The sequence below is a fragment of the Cyanistes caeruleus genome, chromosome 6 (assembly GCF_971803275.1).
Source record: "Cyanistes caeruleus chromosome 6, bCyaCae1.hap1.1, whole genome shotgun sequence".
In the NCBI taxonomy this organism is placed as follows: domain Eukaryota; kingdom Metazoa; phylum Chordata; class Aves; order Passeriformes; family Paridae; genus Cyanistes; species Cyanistes caeruleus.
This window is the reverse complement of record NC_141706.1, coordinates 18,236,308-18,258,672: the sequence shown is the minus strand read 5'-3', so window position 1 is coordinate 18,258,672 and position 22,365 is coordinate 18,236,308. Positions and strand designations below refer to the sequence as shown.

Genomic DNA, 22,365 nt, shown 5'->3' with positions numbered 1-22,365 from the left:
CACCTTTTAAACCTAAGCCCAGAAGTTTCTGGTTGTTTTTTTTTTTGTTTTCCGGCTTTGAAAGGTAACAGAACTCCAGCTAGCTCCCCTTCCACCCCCCACCCCTCCCAGGCCATGTGGTCCAGCAGGAGCTGGGCTCGGCCTGCCGTGGCTCCTGGGCCAGGGGATGGAGCCTGCAGGGATTTCCCCCCTCCTGGGCTGGGGCCAGGCGTTGCCATGGACCCCAGCCCTGGGCTAGAGTGGGCCACAGCTGCTCGCCTCCACAGCTCGAACAGATGGCCGCAGGCTGAAAAAAAGTGTCTGCTGCCTTTCCAGCACTGCTGAGCTTAAATCCGATCGCATAAATACCTAGCCGCGGCTTGAGCCAGATTTTAACCCTTTTACTACCCAGATGAGACCTGCAGATTTAATCCTTTTTTCAGCATGAGGAAAAGAGAGTGATCAACATGTAGAGAGACAATATAAACCATCAAAATCAGTGAAGGAAAGAGTCAAGCCTCAGATACGAAGAGAATGAGAGGATGCTTTAATAAGCTGAAATATTATTTTATTACAGCTAGGAGATGGACAATAATGTTCCAGGAAAAAAAAACTCCTTTAATTCATGAAAGAGTAAGTATTTTGGGGGGAATGAAATATTTGAAAGTGTAGATCTGAGCAAAGGTAATTCATAGATGAAGCTGAGCAGATGGTGAAGTTGTTGTGATCTCATGAAATGCTGGAACAGAGAAATAGAAGTGAGAGTTGCTCATGGCCCCCAAGAAGAAACGAGAAAACCTCTGTTCCCAGAGATGATCAGAGAGACGGATGAAGAAAACCTTTGTCTTTGAATAACTCATCGTTAAAATAACACTCCTTGAGTTCATACCCCATGGATACACCTCAGAGTAGTGTGAAATGGGAGGAGGGGCCTGATAGCAGAGTTTTCCGGGCAGCTGGCATCAGAGCCAGCCATGAGAATACAAAGCCATGAGAAAACTGTTTTCTTGTGAAAAACTCTCCATAGAAGGACAAAATAGAACTTATTTTTCTCTACAAAGACTGATAAAAAGACTGCTATATAGTTAGGACTGCTTTAACCACTGGGTTTTGTCTCTAAGTTGTCAGTTGGACAAAAAAGGTTGGGTGGTAGGGAAGAAGGGTTTCTGGAGGTTTCATTCTGGTTTCTTATTCTTGTAGTTTTGTTAATAAACTTTCTTTATTCCTTTTAAGTTTTAAGCCTGTTTTGCCCTTCTCCTAATCCATATCTCACAGCAAGAAATGAGTAAGTTTTCCAGTGATTTTTTAGCTAGTGCTTTAAAACCACCACACACCACATCCAGTTGCAATCCTGTACCCATAAGGCCCCAGACATGAAGTAACCACGTTGCATAAGCCTCATGCCTCCCCCGCCCCCCCAAATGACTTTTTGCAGATTATGGAGACTTTGATATGTCAGGGACTCAGTGATAATCTCAACCTCTGGATCCTCTACAGGTTGTAAAGGCCCTCCTTTCTTATCCTTATCCTTACCAAAGGGTGCTATTGATTTCATCTTAGATTTCCTCATTTCTACAGGGGCAACTACCGCTGGCATGCATGAGTCATGCATTCTTTCATCAGAATGCTCAAGCACACATTTCACATTTCAAAGGAGCAAGCAAAAGCCATCATAGGTGCTTGCCCAGATTGTCAGCTGGTACAGCCTCCTGTACCTACAGGAGCAGTGAACCCAAGAGGACTAGAGAGTTTACAGTTATGGCAACCAGATGTCACAAAATATCCACCTTTTGGAAGATTCAAGAATGTCCATGTGTCCGTAGACACTTTCTCAGGTGCGGTTTTTGCCTCTCTTCACACTGGAGAAACAGCAAAACCTGCATGTAAGCATTTTTTACAAGCATTTGCATAATAAGGAAATTAAAAGAAATAACAGGCCAACTTACAAGAATCACACCCTTGACAAATCCCTGAAAAAATCATGTGTTCACCATACTACTGGCATCCCCCATTCTTACACAGGTCAGGCAATTATTGAAAGAACACATCATACTTTAAAATCTATTTTAGATAAACAGAAGAGAGGCAGAAGCTACACCTCAGATGCGACTGAATAAAGCTTTGTATGTTTTAAACTTTCTGAACAGCTCCTTTGCAGAACCTACTCCACCATTTATCCAACCTAGAAGATGGGACTGAATATCTCTAAGGAGGAACAGGCAATTTTACAGAAATTAGAAAAAATAATAAATCTGTCCTTATATAAAATTCTGAGGAAAGAGTTGGAATTTTTACTGCTCTGAGTAAGAAAGTATTACCCCACCACAAGCAAGGAGCAATTGTTTGAACCCTGTATATGGAAAAATGCAAATATGAGGTTAAAAGAGTTAGAAACCCTGGGAACGTGGGTGCATGGAAATATGATAGAAACAAGTAATACTCTCTTTAATGTAATGTATCACTATAATTTTCCAGAATTGCCTGGTTAAGGGGGTGGAACGGGGGGAGAGGAAACCCAACCACCCAGACACGAACTGCCCTTTCCACATGTGCAGGAAACCGCAAAACCCCTCAGAGGCACGGGATTCCCTGACCCCAGCCCCTCAGAGGGAAAAGAGGGAGAGGCGTGGGGGGAAAGCTGAAAAGGCAGAGAGTGTTGTGGTTACTATGGAAAGTGAGCAGTTTGCAGGAGTATTTGAGAGTGAAAGGTCTCATCGGAGAACTTGATGAATTGGACTGAGACTTTCTGGAGTTTTGGAGGCCTGCCCAGGGAGGAGGGGGAGAGGAGACTGGATGAAACCGGCCCCATTTCTAAAACCATATGGGCAGGGAATACCCTCACCCCATCTTCCCCTATATCACAGGAGCCAGAGAGAAGCGCAGCAGGACCCAGAATTAAAAGGGAGCAGTGTCTGCCCCCTTCCCCTGAGTCAGAAGAGAGGGAGAGGGGGACAGCGGAGTCTGGGTTCAGGGCGAGACGACCCTGCCCCCTTCCCCTGCGTCGAGGGGGCGGAAGAGTGGAACAGTGGAGCCCGGGGTTTGGGGTGAATTGACCCTGCCCCCTGTCAGGGCTGACCACCTACAGGTGACATCAGAAAAGGCTAGCACAGAGAGGTCTGCCCAAGAGGTGGAACCACGAACGCGGCGGGACACGGTGCGTCAACTGAACCGCAAAGCATAGTGAACCCTGGCCAAAAGGGTGACTTAGGAGTAGTGCCAACGAGACGCCCCCGACACGCAGCGAAGGCAACTAAGGGCCTGACCAAAGTTGCTAAGCCATGCCCCACTGCTGGAACCGTGACACGATCAATGACGCAGACAGCCCAGCTCAGCGAGGCGGAGGCTGGCACCGCCCCCCGCCAAGCCACGCAGGCACGTTCAATCGATAACCCGGAAATGGGGAAAACAATTGTGATTTCTGTTCAGAGTCCAGTTTCTGACACAAGTAGCATTCACTTTAAAAGGGATTTATCTCCTAAAAAGGAGTTTCTCCCTAAGTATAAGCTTTTATAATTTTTTTTCAGGTTCAAACCAAATCCGAGACAGAGCCACAGTCAATTAATGGAGCAACAACGCCACCTTGTGGAAAAGCAGCATCGCAGCTGCCTTTAACTTTTTCTACAGATACAAATCAGAACATTTCGGAAAAAAATATCTGTCACAGCAAGTGAAGGAATTCCTCTGTCATTGATTCAAATACTAAATTTTCTGCTTCAAGCTGATATTTCAGATTTTCAAAAGACTGCTCCAAAGGACTGGTTCTCAGGACAGCACATCTCTGACAAGATTACAATTTTCTCCAGTTCTTAAAGATTTAATGGAAGCTGTATGCATTCACAATCCACAATCATTGGATTTTTCTACTATACTTACAGCTCCTCGACAACCAAAGCTACAACATATATAAATTCTCCCTCAAAGAGAAGGAGAAGGACCAGATATGCAGGTACTTACAGTAAAAGGTCTTAAAATCTTAGAAAATTCAGGGACTTAGAAAGGAAGTTAGGTTTGGAAAGCCCTGGGTAAAGTAGGCCCTGGGAAATGTTAGGCCTTGTGCTTGCTAAAGATCAGGTCAAACTGTACCTGTGTAATCAGTATATGATAAATGATACAATTGTTAGATATGATTAGATATAATTATTGTTTAAAGAACATGAGGAACAATGTTAGGGGGCTGGGGGGATCACGAAAAATCCATGCTTGGGTAAAAACAATGCAAACAAGTTAATAATTAATATGCAAGTTGTATAACAATAGAGTATAAAACACGTCCAACTCAAAACCAAATGGGGTCAGATTTGGGTATGCGTACCCCTGACACCCAGAGCTCTTCAATAAAGCACCTTCGTATAATCATTCCGTGACTATGTGTGTTCCTGAACGCTAACAGTACCTCTCAAGAAAAGGAGGTGATGCTTTCAGAGAAATTGAAGACATTACAGTGTTGCCAGTGAGGCTTGGAAGAAGAGATGATGTTCCTAGATGGAAGCCTGTGGACCATTTGCTTTTAAAGGATTTATTAGATGCTGTGGAAAGAAAAGGACTTGGTTCTCCATATTTTAAACAATTGTTAAGGGATCTTTTTTGCAGCCATGAAATTATATCATATGACTGCAAATATATAGCCTCAACAATTTTCACAGATTCACAATATATACTGTGGAATTCAAGATGGAGAAAAGCTCTCCTTGAACTGAGGAAAAAATATGCCAGAGGACCATATGCAAACATCACAGTGGCTCAAATGGCAGGAGATGTGCCGTATCATAAGCTAGAAACTCAAATAGCAGACCTGCCTCCACAAGTGCTTCGAGACGTTGTAGAAGCAGCTGAAAAGACACTACTGCAAATTCAGCCTCCTGGAACCTCAGAAGGCATCTACACAGAAGTGAAGCGAGGTCCTTTAGAGCCTTTTACTACCTTCGCTGATGGCCTCACACAGGCGATTGACCAGCAGGCAATGGATGAAAAGGTGAAGACACACATGCTTCAAGGCCTTGCCTTTGCAAATGCTAATGCAGAGTGCAGACATACCATCAGTGCGTTGCCTGGATATCCAAATATCAAAGAAATGATAGAGGCATGTAGCAAGATAGGCACTCCAAATGTTGCAAGTATTTCAACAGAAGAATTTGAGAGAATGCTCGAAGAACAATGCAAAGGATTTATAGAAATCGTAAGGAGTATGGAGTCAGGTTTTCAGCGACTCAGCTGTGCAGATGTGATAGAAGCATCACTTCATGAGGGACCATGCCTTCAATGTGGGAAACTGGGACACATGAAAAAGGGTTGCCCATTGCAATTTGATTTCTTTGCCCATTGCAAAGAAAAAGGTACAAAGCCTTTGTCTCAGGTGCCGAAGAAGAAAACATCATCCCAGCTGATGTTATTCAAAAACAGATGTAGAGGGGAAAACCTCTAGCTCTGCCGTGAAACTCCAGAAAGAGTTCAAAGAGTCACCACGTGACGACACAAATGGTGGCTGAGGAACAGCCTCAAAGTCAATTCCATTAAAGGCCTCCAGTTGAAGAACGCTCATTGGGGAACACCAATCAGATTCTCTCAGCAAGACCATTTGTCAATTTCCCAGTGATCCAGACTTATTGCCACCAGGTGCACAATGTGAACTGGCAACATCTAAGTTTGTGTGTTTTTTGAATGAGGACCATGCGGTACTCCATACAGGAGTCACTGGAAGGTAGTGAAAGAGGCAAGATTTCCTGATTATAGGCAAGGACAGATGCAGTATTTTGGCACTTGTTATTTATCCATGTGTTGTTTCTGCACACCAGAATGAAGAATTGATGGTTTTAGCTCAAGCTTTATGTCCTCCATTGATACTTCTGCCAAAAACTTTAATAGCTAAAGCCATTGCTTTGCCTCCGCATGCAAATTATCCAATCAGGCCATTGATCAGTGGGCAAGTTTTATCATTAATGAGTATATGGAAGTTCACGCCACGTGGGTGAAGCAGATAAGCCACAATAGACCTGTCAAGACAGTCTCAATCCAAAGGACAATGGACACAGGTGCTGATGTCACAGTCATCTCACATCTCTTCTGGCCCCAGGAATGGAACTTAAAAACTCCCTTGAGTACCCCTTCAGGCATTGGAGCGAACACTTTGTGCCTGCAAAGCGAACATCCCATCATAATTACTGGGCCAAGAGAGAAAACGGCCATTGCTCATCTTTTTGTGGTGGAGAGACCTTTCACAGTATGGGGAAGAGACATTTTATCCCAATGGGAAATGAGAATAGAAATGGATTTTTAATAGGGGTCACTGAGGTACTCACTACCTTGAAACTGACTTGGAAAACAGACAACCCTATTTGGGTGGATCACTGGCCCCTGGGAAGAGAAAAATTGAGTGCCCTCAAAAAGCTGGTCAAAGAACAGTTGCAGAATGGCCGCATTAAGCCAACGACCAGTTCCTGTAATTCTCCAGTTTTCGTGATTCATAAAATTCTTCAGGGCCATGGAGATTGATTCATGATCTCCGCAAAATCAATGAGGTCATTGAAGAGATGGGACCCCTTTAGCTCGGACTTCCATCTCTTTTGATGATTCCAAGACATTGGCTGTTGAAGAATGGCTTGCTTCTCGAGGCCATAGCTCCTTAGAATGCCTGCACAACCCTGACTTTGAGCTAGCATGAGTCTTTGGCAAAATATTGTATCAAAGAAATGAAGAAGACTAATTGTTAATAAGACAATGAAGAATAGATGAGAATTTAGGATGAGAAATCTGCTAAATGTATCTTGTGAATGTATCTTATGAAGTTTGTCAGGATGTGAATTCTGCAGAATGTAGCCTATATAACTGCTTAATGCATCTTAATAAGTTTCACTAAAAAGTATCTTATAGAGCTCGGGTGTTATGAGCTGGACGAATAGAAATGTAGAAGTTAACACGTGAAAAATAGCAATTATCCAATCATAATAGAATATAGATCACATGTTACCTTTTCAAAATACTATAAAAATGTAGCTAAGATTGCAATAAATTTGGAACAAGCAGCTAACTCACATTGGGTCGTCTCTTGATTCCCGAACCCATCTCCTACAATTGGCCAATCATGATCTTTGATCTCAAGGACTGTTTCTTCAACATTCTGCTTTATCCAGAAGATGCTCCTCAATTTGCTTTCTCTGTTCCAAGCATCAACAGAATGAAACCTCTGCAGAGATACCATTGGGTGGTGCTACCCCAAGGTCTCTGCAATTCTCCGACAATTTGTCAATGGTTTGTGGTGCGAGTCTTGTCCCCAGTGAGGAAAAAACATCTGAAGGCATTGATCATTCATTATATGGATGATCTTCTTATTGCAGCTTCAACACAGCAAGAACTAGAGGAGACTCGCAGCAGCATGTTTACAGAAATACAGAAGGCAGGATTGGAAATTTCCACTTTAAAAATTCAGGAAACTTCACCATGGAGCTACTTGGGGTGGAGGATCACAGCACAAGCGATAAGGCCACAGAAAATACAAGTGAGGACTTAGGTCAATAATTTGCAGGACTTACAGTGACTCTTGGGTGACATCAACTGGATCAGTTTGGGAATCACAAATGATGAACTTTCATCTCTTTTTAATCTATTGAAAGGAGACAGTAATATTAGATCTCCCAGAACTCTCACGCCTGAATCTCGGGATGCCCTCAAGATGATCACTGAAGCCCTTCAGCAAAGACAAGCACATAATTTTTCAATGACTCTCCCCTTTTCTTTGGGAGTTAGGGGAGGACATTCAATTGTATGGTCTTATATTCCAATGGGATGATTCAGAAAGAGATCCTTTGTTGATAATAGAATGGGTATTCTTGCCCTACAGATATCCTAAGATGATTTATACTCCATTAGACATGGCAGCCCAGATAATTATCAGGGCCAGACCAGATTGTTAACTATGGCAGGCAAAGATTTTGCTACAATCTACCTGTCTCTGAAGAAAAATTATTTAGATTGGGCATCGCAAAAATGAGATGATTTGCAAATTGCATTGTTAAATTTTTCAGGTGTTTTTTCAAATCATTTCCCAAGCCATAAACTGCTGCAGTCAAAATTAAGTTACAGAGAAAAACCAAAAATAAGTGAGGTACCGTTGGATGCAATAACACTATTTACCAACGGTTCAGGAAAAATGCATAAATCAGTCATAACATGGCAGGATGCAACCACAAAAAGGTGGGAATCAGATATTCAAACAGTACAAGGCTCACCTCAAATTGCGGAGTTAGCAGCAGTGGTCAGAGCATTTCAATTATTTCAAGAACCTCTCAATTTAATCACAGATTCAGCCTATGTTGCAAACATTGTCAAAAGGATAGAAGGATCTCTTCTGAAGGAAGCTGGTAATGAGAATTTGTACCGTTTTCTTGTGAGTATGAAGAAATTATTAGAGCAAAGGGATAATCAGTGTTTTGTTTCTCACATCAGAGCACATTCTTCTCTTCCAGGGTTTTTGGCAGAAGGAAATGCCTGAGCAGGTAAGTTAGCCATGGTTATTTTGGATACCTTGCCAAACATTTTTGAACAAGCAAAATTGAGTCATGCATTCTTTCATCAGAATGCTCAAGCACACATTTCACATTTCAAAGGAGCAAGCAAAAGCCATCATAGGTGCTTGCCCAGATTGTCAGCTGGTACAGCCTCCTGTACCTACAGGGGCAGTGAACCCAAGAGGACTAGAGAGTTTACAGTTATGGCAACCAGATGTCACAAAATATCCACCTTTTGGAAGATTCAAGAATGTCCATGTGTCCGTAGACACTTTCTCAGGTGCGGTTTTTGCCTCTCTTCACACTGGAGAAACAGCAAAACCTGCATGTAAGCATTTTTTACAAGCATTTGCATAATAAGGAAATTAAAAGAAATAGCAGGCCAACTTACAAGAATCTTTGACAAATTCCTGAAAAAATCATGTGTTCGCCATACTACTGGCATCCCCCATTCTTACACAGGTCAGGCAATTATAGAAAGAACACATCATACTTTAAAATCTATTTTAGATAAACAGAAGAGAGGCAGAAGCTACACGTCAGATGCGACTGAATAAAGCTTTGTATGTTTTAAACTTTCTGAACAGCTCCTTTGCAGAACCTACTCCACCAATTATCAGCCATTTCTCAAATAGTACCCAGGCGAAACTGAAGGAGAAACCTTTGGTTTTGATCAGAAATGTAGAGTCAGGATGGATTGAAAGTCCATTTCAACTAATTACCTGGGGAAAAGGGTATGTTTGTGTTTCCACAGGTGAAGGACAAAAAATGGGTTCCCGCAAAGCACGTGAAACCATATTGAGCCAAGAAGCAAGCAGACGGAGACCCCGGAAACTGAGAAGCAAGCACACAAATGTGATCCAACATGAAAACAGCATCTGACATTGTGAGAAGAGACAACCTACATGCAAAAATTAATAGTTGTTCTTGTTCAGAGATATGAGAATTCCTATAAAAGATGAAGTTGGGTTTTTTTTGCAAAGAGAAAGGAGGAGATGTTAGAGTCTGAGGCACAAAGTTTGCCCTTGTCTCTGATGCCTAGCTCTGACATCCAAGAAAACATTGAATTTCATATAACACCATGAAAATAACAAACAGAAAGACTAAAAGTGTGTGTAGATTAGAGAGTTTTCTTAAGTCACTAGGTGAAAAAGTTAGAGTTTAAACTAGTTTAGAAAACAGAAGACAAGATAGAGGGTTTAGGCTGTTGTCTCTTTTCCTTCTTCTTTCTTCTTCATCTTCTTCTTCTAGAGGTTTCTGGGTAGTAGCAAGTGATTGGATAGAGAATGCCGCAGTGCAGCATCCAGGTATTAGGTCATTGTGTGACTAAGAAAAATAATTTACGTGTCTATTGTTAATTGGGTGAAAGTAAGTATAAAGATAAAAGAGCTGTGTATTTTAGGGCCATTTTGTGCCTTTTGAGACAACTTGAGCCAGGCGATGGTGGGTTGAACTTGAGCAGAAAGTCTGGGGAAGACCTGCCAAGTCTTTTGATTATATATTAATAAACGCAAGAAACAAGAAGCTAACAAGCCTTTGGAGTATCCTTCCTGAAACAGAACTGAGATAAGGGAAACTCTCCATGATGGAGTATCCCAAGGGGCTCAGTCCTGAGGAGACTGAAATCTCTGGCAACAGTCCCACTCTGACATGTATGATCCACATTCCTCAGGTGCGTCCCTGACCTAGTGCAGGTGACCCACAGCTGTAACTCCTTCAGAAATACCCACTTGAGCACTGCACACCTCCTTCCAAGAGTACATTTCCAGCCACGTTTATACAACTTATCTTCATCAATCAACTTCCAAGGCCATCCCCTCCACATCTTCAGCAGAATTGTCCTGCCCCTCTTTCTTAAATATGTGTGAACAGGGAGGCCATACACTCCTCTAATAGGTTGCAGTGTCGGCATGTGATGGAGCATTTATATCCATAAATGGAACCAGAAGAAGCAGCATGCAAAAGCTTGTGGCCTCTTCCTCCTATGCAGAGCACCACAGAAAATTTCTAAAACCCTACTCAATATACTCAGAGAAGTTGTGAAAAGTTTAAAAAATATTCACCAAAAATTGATTTGCAATTTTTTTAAGCAAATGCAGACATAAAGGCTCTCTGAAGCAGACTAAATATACTGTATAATATACAAAACAATGTGTATCTTGCATGTTGCGTTTTGCTGCAGGTCTGCAGACTGGTTTATGGAGATTCAATACAAATTACAGACAGTGGCTGCAAACTAAAGTCATCCTCCAAAAGTTAAGGCAATGAGAGCAGTAGGTGCAGTTTGCTTAACTCCTTCACATTACTGAACAGGCAGGGCTGTTGGAGTCAGAGCCACAGAAAATATTCCCTAATCTGTCCTGACTGGCTCTGACACCCAAGAGAACACAGAGTTTAGCTTAAAGCCATGGAGACAGCTTCTAAAGTTAAGAAACTAATAATGTGTGTAAGTTACTGTGAGTTATCCTAAGTCACTGGATGAAAAAGTTAGAGTTTGGAGTTTTAGTTCTATTAATAAGTGAATCCAAGATGGAGACTTTGGGGTGTTGTCTCTTTCTTCTTGTTCTTTTTCTTCCTTCTTCATTTCTTCTTCTAAGGATTTTTGGGTAGTACTAGGGGATTGTATAAAAAAGTCTGCATTGCAGCACACAGGTGTCAGATCATTGGGTCACTAAAGAAAATAAGTTACTTGGCATTTTATTATTGGATAAATAGACACATAAAAGGCCTTGGAGAGATTCTTTATCCCTCCATTTTGCACCTTGCTACCCTGCTGTATATAGCTCCTTGTACTCTGTATATATGTAATATAGATAAGAAAGAATAAACACCTAATTCTGAACATGAGAAAACAGCCTCTCTCTCATCAATCTCAGTCCTGGGAAAAGAACCCATCCCCAAGTGTCTCTGCAACACAGGGCAACACAACAGCTGCAATTAATCAAGTAATGACTAAGCCTAGAATATATGTTTTTGAAGTCAATATGGAATCATAGAATCATTTAGTTTGGAGAAGACCTTTAAGACCACTGAGTTCAACTGTTAACCCAGCACTGCCAAGTTGACCAGTAAAACACAAGTGCCTAGAAAAACATCCTTCTAGATTTATAATGAAATAAGGATTCCTCTTGATTTTCACAAGTACACCCTTGCCTCATTTATTCCATGAGTATATGCTAGCAAGATCATCTTAGACCCATTCATTTACAATAATTACAATATGCTTATTCTACATATTTCACTTTCATTCCAAATGAAAGCCAGGAAAAGGACACTATTGTTTTAGACTCAGTATGCTTTAAGAAAAATGCATAAAGCTTTATACAGTGAAATGTGATCTTTTACTCAGAACTTTAAAAGCTTTTCTTTTCACCATATTCTTTCTCCAAAATTGTATTATGTTCCTGAAAGTTTGGTGAATGGTAAAAAAGCAGAAAAATAAATGGCTTACAACATATGAATTCAAACCAACAGTGATAATTATTTTATTCTATATATCCAAACAAATAATTCTTCCTCTGAAGTAACTGCCACCAACAACATGGCACTAAGTGTGTATTTCCATTACTACAAGATGACAATTTCTACCTTCTCATGTTTTTAAGAGTTTAGAAGTGTCTGGGACTTCTGATCAGAATTTTAGAAGACACTCTAAAAGTGACGATTGAGCAGATGCTCACATCTCTAATTTTTTTATTTCATATATTTATATTCCCTAAATGATGATCAGCTCTAGATTGAGGGTATAATTATTCCACTGATTAAAAATTGAAGCAATAGTTAAAAATTAGCAACTAACTTTTCCTGATACATCAATACAGAAAGCATTATCAGTGTCACAGCAATCTCAACCTAGAAATACTTGGAACACGTGTAGACAATGTCAAGAACTTAAAAAACATGCTTAGCCATTTTTTTCAAAGAACAACTGTGGCACCTGGGGACACAGTTTAGTTCTGAACATAGTGGTGCTGGGGTAATGGCTGGATTCAATGATCTTGGATGCTCTTTTCCAGCCTTAACAATTCTATGGTTTACTGGCATCTGATTTAATTTCTTGCTTATATTGAGTTAAAAATTAAAGAGCACTTCTTAATACTAGCATTATTTAAGAAAGTGCTATAAATTATCAACAAAGCACTCATGCGTAATCAAAATAAGTTAATAATAATAAAAACATAAAAGTAGATTTTTTAAAATATGCTGTTGGTATTCAGAAAACAAATATAGTTAGAAGTGCCAGAATATCGTGGTTTTAAAGCAGTAACTAAAAAATTACTAGAAAACTTACTTATTTCTTGCTGTGAGATATGGATTAGAGCAAGAGCAAAACAGGCTTAAAACTTAAAAGGAATAAAGAAAGTTTATTAACAAAACTACAAGAATAAGAACACCAGAATAAACTTCCAGAAAACCCTTTTATCCCTCACTACCCACCATTCCCTTGTTCACATGACAACATAGAGACAAAAACTTTGAAACTTTGGTGTTTAAAACAGTCCCAATTCCTGCTAGTCTTTTCATCAGTCTTTGTAAAGAAACAGAAGTCTCCTTCTGCTAATCTATGGAGTTTCTCACAAGAACACCATTTTTGTTATAGTTTTCTATTTCTCTGATGCCAGCTGCCTGGAAATCTGCCATCAGTTCACTCCTCCCATTTCACATCACTCTGAGGTGTGTATGGGCCATGAGTCTAGGGATATCATTTTTTAAGGATGAGTTATTCAAAGGCAAAAGTCCTCTTCATCTGTCTCTGTGAGCTTCGCTGGAAAACAGTTTTCTCATTGCCCTCAAGGCTTCAAATCTTCGCTCCACTCTGTTCCAGCACTTCGCAGTATCACAGTTACTCTACTTTTTGCTCAAAATCTACACTTTGAACACTCCATTCCTCCCAATATACTATGTCATGAATTAAAGGAGTTTTTTTCAGAACATTATTGTCCATCTCCATAGCTTTAACAAAAAAATATTTCAGCTTATAAAGCATCTCCTTATTCTCTCTTCCCCATCTAAAACTTAACTCTTTTCTTCACTGTCTTCTTCATGTTGATTCTCTCTCTCTCTCTCTCTCTCTCTCTGTCTCTCTCTCTCTCTCTCTGTCTCTATGGGAAAAAGGAGTAATCTGTACATTTTATCCAGGTAGTAAAAGAATTAAAGTCTTGGAAAAGCTGCAGGTGTTCATGGTGTCAGGTTTCAGTCCAGCAGCAGAAACTACAAACTAAACCAGGCTGGCCGGCTCTGTTTCTGCCCCCCCCCCGCCCTCAGCAGCCTTTTCCGGCCTGGAGTGGGGGTGAGGAGGCTGACAAAGAGCCCTGTTACCTCGTTAGAAGCCGGAAACACATAGAGAGCAAGAGAGCTCTGGCTTTACATCTTAAGGCGGTGTTCACAAGTTGATCTCACTTTTCAATGGTCAAAACTGCTGTCAATTCTTAGAAATGACCGATAATTGGTCAGGAGAAAAAACTCCCATCAGCCACCAGCAGCTCCAAATTCCTTAGATCCCAAAGCTATCTTCAAGGTAAAGTCACCCCATGGCACAGAAGCAGCTTTGGATCAGATCAATGTTGATTCTCTACAAATGAACTGAAAGTAGGAAATACTATCAGTAAACCTAATAGAGAACACGTGCAAGCCTAAAAATATGAACGCAAGTACTTCAGGATTCAGATGAATGCCTTACAGGACCCTTCTGAGGAGGTAATCATAACTGACAGTCACCAGATTCTGTATTAAAATATGCATCTGACAAGTGCAACATACAACTCATGTTTATTAAAGCTGATTGAAATGAGATTTGGTACTATTTAAGCCCTTTGGCAAGAATCAGTTTTTACTCACTAGCAAGAATACAGATCTGCAACTATATGGAAATTACAACAAAAAAGGGGATAAAAATTATTTTGAAAATAGATTTTAGAAGCCACATGCAAAATCAACCATATTTATTTTAAGTTAAAAAAAGTAATTCAGTCATTATAACATTGTAATAAAACTTCAATTTCCTTTCCGAATTCCTGACTCCTTGCAAGACTTGCTTGTAAATTTAACACTTACACTGTTTTTTTGAACAGGATGATTTGCAGAACTACCATTTAAGTTCAACTCAAAGCAAATATCATCAGTTCTGTTAAAGCATCTGCAAAAGTACACAGGTCTTTGTGGCTCTCAATGGAGAAATAGCATTTTCAAAATTTGGTAAGCAGCACTTCATATTATTAATTTCATAGCAAAGTCAAATTAACATATATGTGGACAAACAAACTGCAGATACATATAGCTGGAATTATTAACTTTAATTTCTTTAAGTTTCTCTCCCCTTTTCCAGTTCTTTAAAAGTATGAACTCAAGTAAAAAAAAAAACATTTGTCCTAAAGACATATACAGACAGAGGAAAGGGAAAAAAAAAAAAGTGTCTGAACCAAACCCAGCAACTAAACTAAGAGCACCCAAAAGGTGGTGGTGGTGATTTTGAAAGGCAAGATTGTACACTGATAAATCTAAATAATTTTTTTCTAGGGACAGCCTAATACATGCTTCAAAATGGCTGTCTGACCTAACACTTCCCCAAGTCACAAAAGATAGGAGATACTGTTGAGGATTAGGTGTCCTTTTTTTTTTGTTCTGGCCTGCCCATGGAATTTTTACCCATTAGTTGCTGGGACAACCTACATTCTACATTCTTTCATCCCAAGGGAGGCTCCTGCCCTCCCTAGCAGACACCTGTCTTCTAGAACCAAGACAGATTTTAGCCGCCCAACGTGGGGCACTGAGAGAAAAAAGGGCAAAAAAGGAGTAACAGTTCTTAAATAACCTAACTTTTGTGTGCTGGATTTAGAAACCTTGTTAGGTAGAACCATGCTGTTTAGCTTACCCAGGTTCGGGGGGCATGTGGTCACAGCTATATTTCTCCCATATGCTGCACCTTACCTAAATATGGGTCCTATAACTAAGGCTACTGTGGCTATTATCCAGTTTGTTTTGTGGGTTGGTAAGGTGAGGAATTCATGGATGTTTAACGTCCTCTGAACGGCGGGCTCATGGATTCAGAGCTGTCACACACTAACTGGATGGTTTTCGAGTTACTTTATAATAATGGTACCTATTGTGAGAAAAAGACAGCTGGGGAAATTTTCTCCCAACCTTTTACCCAGTTCCTTGGGCCTACCTCACCAGTTTTCGAAGGGTTAAAATCTTCTCTGAGTGCTAATGACATCATACAGTGGCTGCTGTTGCTGATAGGCCTGTTCTACTTAGCCTTCAGAGACAAAGGAAAAGAGACAGGGGATGCTACTCCAGAACCTGGCACAGCCCCAGAGACAGGGAGTGCTGCTCCAGAACCTGGCACAGCCCCAGAGACTCGGGGGTGCTGCTCCAGAACCTGGCAGATTGACTACATCACACTGCCCCAAACCCGCCAAGGCAAGCGCTACATGCTCACAATGGTAGAAGCCACCACTGGATGGTTGGAAACCTACCCTGTGCCTCATGCCACTGCCTGGAACACCATCCTGGGACTTGAAAAGCAGGTCCTTTGGAGGCATGGTACCCCTGAGAGGATTGAGTCAGACAATGGGACTCATTTAAGAACAGCCTTATAAACACCTGGGCTAGGGAACATGGCATTGAGTGGGGGTACCATATCCCCTACCATGCACCTGCTGCTGGAAAAGTTGAACGGTGCAATGGCTTGCTTAAAACCAGCTTGAAGGCACTGGGTGGGGGAACTTTCAAGAACTGGGAGATTAATTTAGCAAAAGCCACATGGTTGGTGAACACCCGAGGTTCCACTAACCGAGCAGGCCCTGCCCAATCTGAGCCCTTTAGAACGACAGATGGAGATAAGGTTCCAGTGGTACATATGAGAGGTGTTATAAATGCAACGGCAGATTAAAGATAAAAAAGATAAATTTGTTATAAATTAACAAAACAACAAAACAGCGAGGAAAAACCACAATAAATGGACAGCGCAGTGCTGGGTGGACAGGGTCTATACGCAAGGTATAGGTGTTCCCAAATCCACGTCTGAGGGTTCTTTGGCCTGGGTTTTTATAGGGATTTTATGTCCCCAGGCTAGAATTCCAACCAGTTTCCATTCACCAAGTGTCCCTGATTGTCGGGTGAATGGATTTCCTGGCCTAGAACATTGAGTCAGTAAGTGTCCGGGCAGAGTCTCCTCAAATGCAAAGTGAGTCTGTATGTATTTTAACATATTTCATCACAGCAGAGTCGAGGGATCCGGGCTAGTGCCGATGGATATCTCGGAGGAGTAGTCTCTTCTTTGTCCTTCTTGATTGAGTTTCTTTAGCATAGGCTTGGCGGGTGTGGTGTTCAATTCTGGCAACGACCATTTTCCTGAGGCTCGTCCCTTTTGTCTTGCTTGATGGTCTCCGGCCGAAATCGGCCGGGCGTTGCCTTGGTCCGGAGGTAGACTTTCAGGCTAGTTCTTTTGTTTCTATGATGGCCTGTGTCCTGTCCTTTCCTCCGAGTTGATGAGCCTGCTGAGGTTTGTTATCTGGGGGGGTTCTTTTGCAATCCGTGACTTTGGAAAAGGAATTCTACCTCGACCTGGAGGAGAATTCCTTATTCCATATTTTCATTAGTTATAATTACACATACTTTATTTAAACCTTTTCTTCCGAATTTTTATTCACCCAATTCTTTATTACAAGAGGTATGCTGGGAAAAACTGTTTGGGTTAATTCTGCCTCCAGCATAGACAGTCCAATCCGTGGGGTTGTCTTTGCTCAAGGACTGGGTTGCACTTGGTGGGTGATGCAAAAAGATGGAGAGACCCGGTGCATACCCCAAGGGGACCTGGTTTTAGGGTGAACTACCCATGACACTGTGCTTGTATCTGCATCTGCATGTACATATGTATATAGTTAAAGTAGTATGTGTTCGTGTATAATTTAAAGGTTTAATATTTGATGTAACATTTCGGTATGGGAAAAAATTCGGGGTGGATAGTGTTGGGGGTTAAGTGTCCCTTTTTTTGTTCTGGTCTGCCCGTGGAATTTTTACCCATTAGTTGCTGGGACAACCTAACTGTGGGTACTTAGGGGGTGCTCAACAAAGGACAAAGAGTGGCCGGGCCCGGGGGGGGGGGGGGGGGGGGTGGGGGGGGTTGGGGGGGGGTGGGAAAGGGGTCAGAAAAGGAGGATGGGGACAGTTTTTGGCTGGTTTTCTTCGGCTTCGGGGAAAGACATTCGTTTCTGGGTCGCGGAGCTGCTGGAGGAGAGAGAAGGGAATTTTGCCATCACCCAGACAGAGCTGCTGCTTCTTCTCCTTCTTCCCTCTTCATTGGTTGGCCTTGCACCCCCTGTCCTGCCGGGACGTGTGGCAGTGCCAGCCACCGCCGCGGAGCTGCTGATACACCTCAGCCACCGGCCCAGGATCTCAGCTCATCCCTGCTGTCCCAGCCGACTGTTCCTCAGAGGCCTGCAGGAGCACCGGGACTGACTGCCCGAGGGGGTTTGTGAAACAAAGCCTCTCCTCCATCCAGTCTCAGCCGAGAAAGCTGTCACAGGGTCCCTGGTTCTGTGTTCTTGTTATTGCTGTAGTTATTGTTGTTTGTTTGCCTGGTTATACTAGTAAAGAACTGTTATTCCTATTCCCAGATCTCTGCCTAAAGTCCCCTTGATTTCAAATTTATAATAATTTGGAGGGAGGGGGTCTACATTCTTTCATCCCAAGGGAGGCTCCTGGTGTCCCTAGCAGACAGCTGTCTTCTAGAACCAAGACACATACAGGGACATTTTTACATTATTCCAGTATTTTTTCTTTGAAATTTTGGCAAGTGGCAACTTTTAACAGACCTAGCCTTAAACCACTGAACCGACAAGATAACATTATGCTGCTGCTACTCCCTCCTCCAAGGGAAGCAAAGATATGCTAATTATATCTGGAGCTATATATAAACTGTGATCCTTTCCTATAATGCTCATCAAGCACATTACTGAGCTGTAGCACATCATCAAGCTCTGGGCCAAGGCTATATTTAAAGTGGTTGATGTCTCTTACTAGAAAATAACCAAAGTCAATCAGAATATCGTAAGATCTTGTTATAAATTAGTAAAGGATATCTGTTAATGTAATAAAGAATTGGGTAAATAAAAATTCGGAATAAGAAGTTTAAATAAAGTATGTATAATTATAACTAAATGTAAGTATGGAATAAGGAATTCTCCTCCCGGTCGAGGTAGAATTCCTTTTCCAAAAATCACGAATTGCAAAAGAACCCCCCCAGATAACAGGTTTCAGCAGACTCATCAACTCGGAGGAAAAGACAGGACACAGGCCATCATAGAAACAAAAGAACCAGCCTAAACGTCTACCTCCAGAGAAAGGCAACGCCCGGCCGATTTCGGCCGGAGACCATCAAGCAAGACAAAAAGGACGAGCCCCAGGAAGATGGTCGTTGCCAGAATCGAACACCACACCCGCCAAACCCATACTACAGAAACTCAATCAAGAAAGACAAAGAAGAGACTACTCCTCCGAGATATCCATCGGTGCTAGCCCGGATCTCTCAATCCTGCTGTGATGAAATATGTTAAAATACATACAGACTCACTTTGCATTTGAGGAGACTCTGCCCGGATACTTACTGACTCAATGTTCTAGGCCAGGAAATCCATTCACCAGACAATCAGGGACATTGGGTGAATGGAAACTGGTTGGAATTCTAGCCTGGGGACATAAAATCCTTATAAAAACCCAGGCCAGAGAACCCTCAGACGTGGATTTGGGAACACCTATACCTTGCGTATAGACCCTGTCCACCCAGCGCTGCGCTGTCCATTTATTGTGGTTTTTTCCTCACTGTTTGTTGCTTTATTAATTTATAATAAATTAATCTTTGTTAATCTTTAATCTGCCGTTGCATTTATAACAGTTAATATTAAAAAAAAACCAACAAACTTAATATCTAGGAATATTAGGAAGCAAAGTGAGGCATCGAGAATTTTGCTCCAAAGTAATCTGATTATGTTAGAGCTTTTAAATACCTAAACACACACACTTACACATATAGATCCTGCTGCTGGAAAGCTTTCTGGTTTCTTAGTCTTGTACCTCTCACTCTGCAAAACAGACTCCCTCTAAAAATATGATGCAGATGATTCCTCTTCAATTATTTTTTAAATAATAGATGGCTATCAATGATTTAATGACATTGCTTCCATAACCATGTCCTCTGCAGTATTAAGCATATTTTTTAATATTATAGTGAAATGCAACAGATAAACAGTATGTTATAAATTTGTATTGTGATATTGGCTTTCGCAGATGAATATTATATATTAAATACTTTTTAGCTATGCTAACAAGTCTTAAGTTTAAAAGAATTTCCTAGGTACAAGGCAAGGAAACTCCAGAGGGCAAGGACACTGGGGCCCAAGTTGTTATCAGGAGAACAATAGAACCCAAACTGTTATCAGCGGAAGATATGAAGACCAGCTGCCCTCAGGGGAAGGATGAGGGGCCCAGGCTGTTATCAACAAGTGACCATGTGCAGCAAAAAGGAAACCAAACTCCAAAATAATGCTGACCAGCAGAAAATAACATGATCCAAGAAGGTGGAACCAGGGAGGGGACATGCTTGAATATGCATTAACCTCTCACAGCAAAGAGGGGATAAAAAGGACACTCCTGAGATACCAGGTGTGTTCCTGGTAAGCCACCAGGGCACCCGGCCGTTTTAACCCTTTGCTTTATTTCTTTTGTCTCCTAATTGTCTTTTGTTTATATTAAATTCTTTTTATAATTTATTAAGTGAATCTCGTTTTTAAGAAGTAGGATACAACTTTAGAAAGAAAATTCTAGAATTTCCTAGAATCTAGGAAATAGATTTCCTTTCCTTTCAGTTTTTGGTTTAGGCTTTTTTCTTGGTTTTAAACAAACATTTCCAAATATCCTTACAGTGAATACCCATAAAGGCTGCAAACTTCAGAGTTTCTCAAGTCCCTGTAGTTTTGTACTGGTTTAGGGCAAATTTGGGGACAGCCTCCAAATGGGGTCCCCCCAGAAAAGCAAATCCAAGCGGCCCCTCCCCCCATCTGGCTCATGGAAAGATATTTCCTTGGAGAGAAGTGGAGAAAAACTGTTTAATTAACAGAAGTTGAATAATATTAATAAATTAAAATATAAATATATAATATTTATAAATTTATATAATTATATAATTATATAATACAATAAAACCTCTTGCTGTTCAATGAAATGGCAAATCCAGGAAAGAAGTCCTTTTCATGGGGTGTAGCTCGGCTCTCTCAGTCTCTTAGTCCCTCCAGCACCAGAAAGTGCCAAGGCCCAGGCCCTGGTGGGCCACAGGCATGAGCTCCTGGGGTTTGGCTGAGTTTTTTCAGTCCAGAGCAGGTTTGAACAGATCCAAGAGAAAAAAAGAAAAAAAGTCCAGGGAACTCCTCTGCCTCAGCTAGCTAAAACTAACTAAAAGCCAAAGAGAAGCTCTGTCCCACTGTCTGTCCATGCTGCAGACACCACAGTCCAGGAGCAGGATGTGGGACAGTGATGTTTTTCCTCAACACAAACTGCCCACTTCATTTTCCCCCACTTTGCTCTCAGAGCCAGTCTTCAATGTGCAGAACTTAATATGTAATATAAACCAGGCAACTGGGTATACAAGCATGATAAAGTCACCACAGGTCATGTTTTCAGTTACAGGGACTGCTAACATGAACTTAAACCACTGCTACTGCTCCATTTTTAAAACAGTATTTTATATTTTTCCCAGATAAACAAATCTAAGAAGTCATAGCGTCTATCTCTTCATCAATTAAAAAGCCTCAAGGACTATGCATTAAGCTAAAATCCATATTCTTCAAGCAATTTGGATGTTGATAGTAGCAGATATATTTCCTGCTGCATTTAAGATTTTATTTAAAAAACAGCTAATTCATCCATTTCATTGTTTACACTACACAAATGCAGTGATATAAAATTGTGTCTGCTTTGAGAGTAAGTAATTTTGGTTTATAATCTAGACAAGCAAGAGATCTCTGTATGGAATTACTCTTACCACTCAGTAAAGTACTGGTTTACTCAGTAAAGACCTATAGTGAGCTGTTCAGTGATCATGTAATCAAAATATCTAGATTAATATCTATTTATCTGACTTTTTCTAATTTAAGGTCTATCTCTGCATCTATTTGTGCCATATTTATGTCAGGTTGCACATGACAGAATTATAAAAGTATTAATGTAATCAGTGACAGATTCTGAGACACAGTATTCTTGGTCTTGACAGAACTCCAATAACAGTATTGTCTTACAGAAGATAGTCTGTTTTCACTTCTAGTGCCATGCCTACTGTCAGTACTGACTGTAAGTTACTTTAAATAAAAATTACTATGGCAACAGGATTAATTTGCCTGCACATTATTTGCACAGTGATGGACATATCAGAGACAGAATAATAGGAACCCTGCCATGTAAAGAGCTCTTTCTGAGTCTTTTTAAATTAAAATAATGTATGAAGATGCATATATACAAACACCCTTCAGGCAATGATGATGGTTGCATATTTTCATACTGTTTTTAAAAGGAAATAAAACAGCACCACCTAGGAGCTTGCACAATTGAAAGAAGTACAGTGGAGTTCAAACACTTCAATACATTTGAATTTCAAAATTGGAAGTTCAAACACTTTCACTACAACTCAAGTAAAAATACCTGTGGTTATACCAGATAAATAAAATCGAAACATAATGCTGTCCTGTCTTCTTTTAGTTACAGGACCATATTGAATATATTATTACACTTATGATATGCAACCATCTCCGCCCAAACCAAACCAAACCAAACCAAACCAAACCAAACCAAACCAAACTAAAACAAACCAAACCAAACCAAACCAAACCAACTCCCA

At 41.0% G+C, this 22,365-nt stretch overlaps 1 protein-coding gene across 18 annotated transcripts in view; it reads right to left on the bottom strand.

The window, feature by feature from the left end:
- LUZP2 (leucine zipper protein 2) overlaps positions 1–22,365 on the bottom strand; it is a 270,446-nt gene that overhangs the window by 170,587 nt on the left and 77,494 nt on the right. For 2 of the 18 annotated variants that reach the window (XM_086895413.1, XM_086895407.1), the window contains exon 1: positions 1,767–1,838. The exons of the other annotated variants lie outside the window; for them this stretch is intronic. Coding sequence is in view for 1 of the 2 variants with exons in the window: in XM_086895407.1 (XP_086751533.1) it covers positions 1,767–1,792 (26 nt within the window). In the remaining variant the exon portion in view is untranslated. Of the gene's footprint in view, positions 1–1,766; positions 1,839–22,365 lie in introns of those variants that run through there. 18 annotated transcript variants of the gene reach the window in all.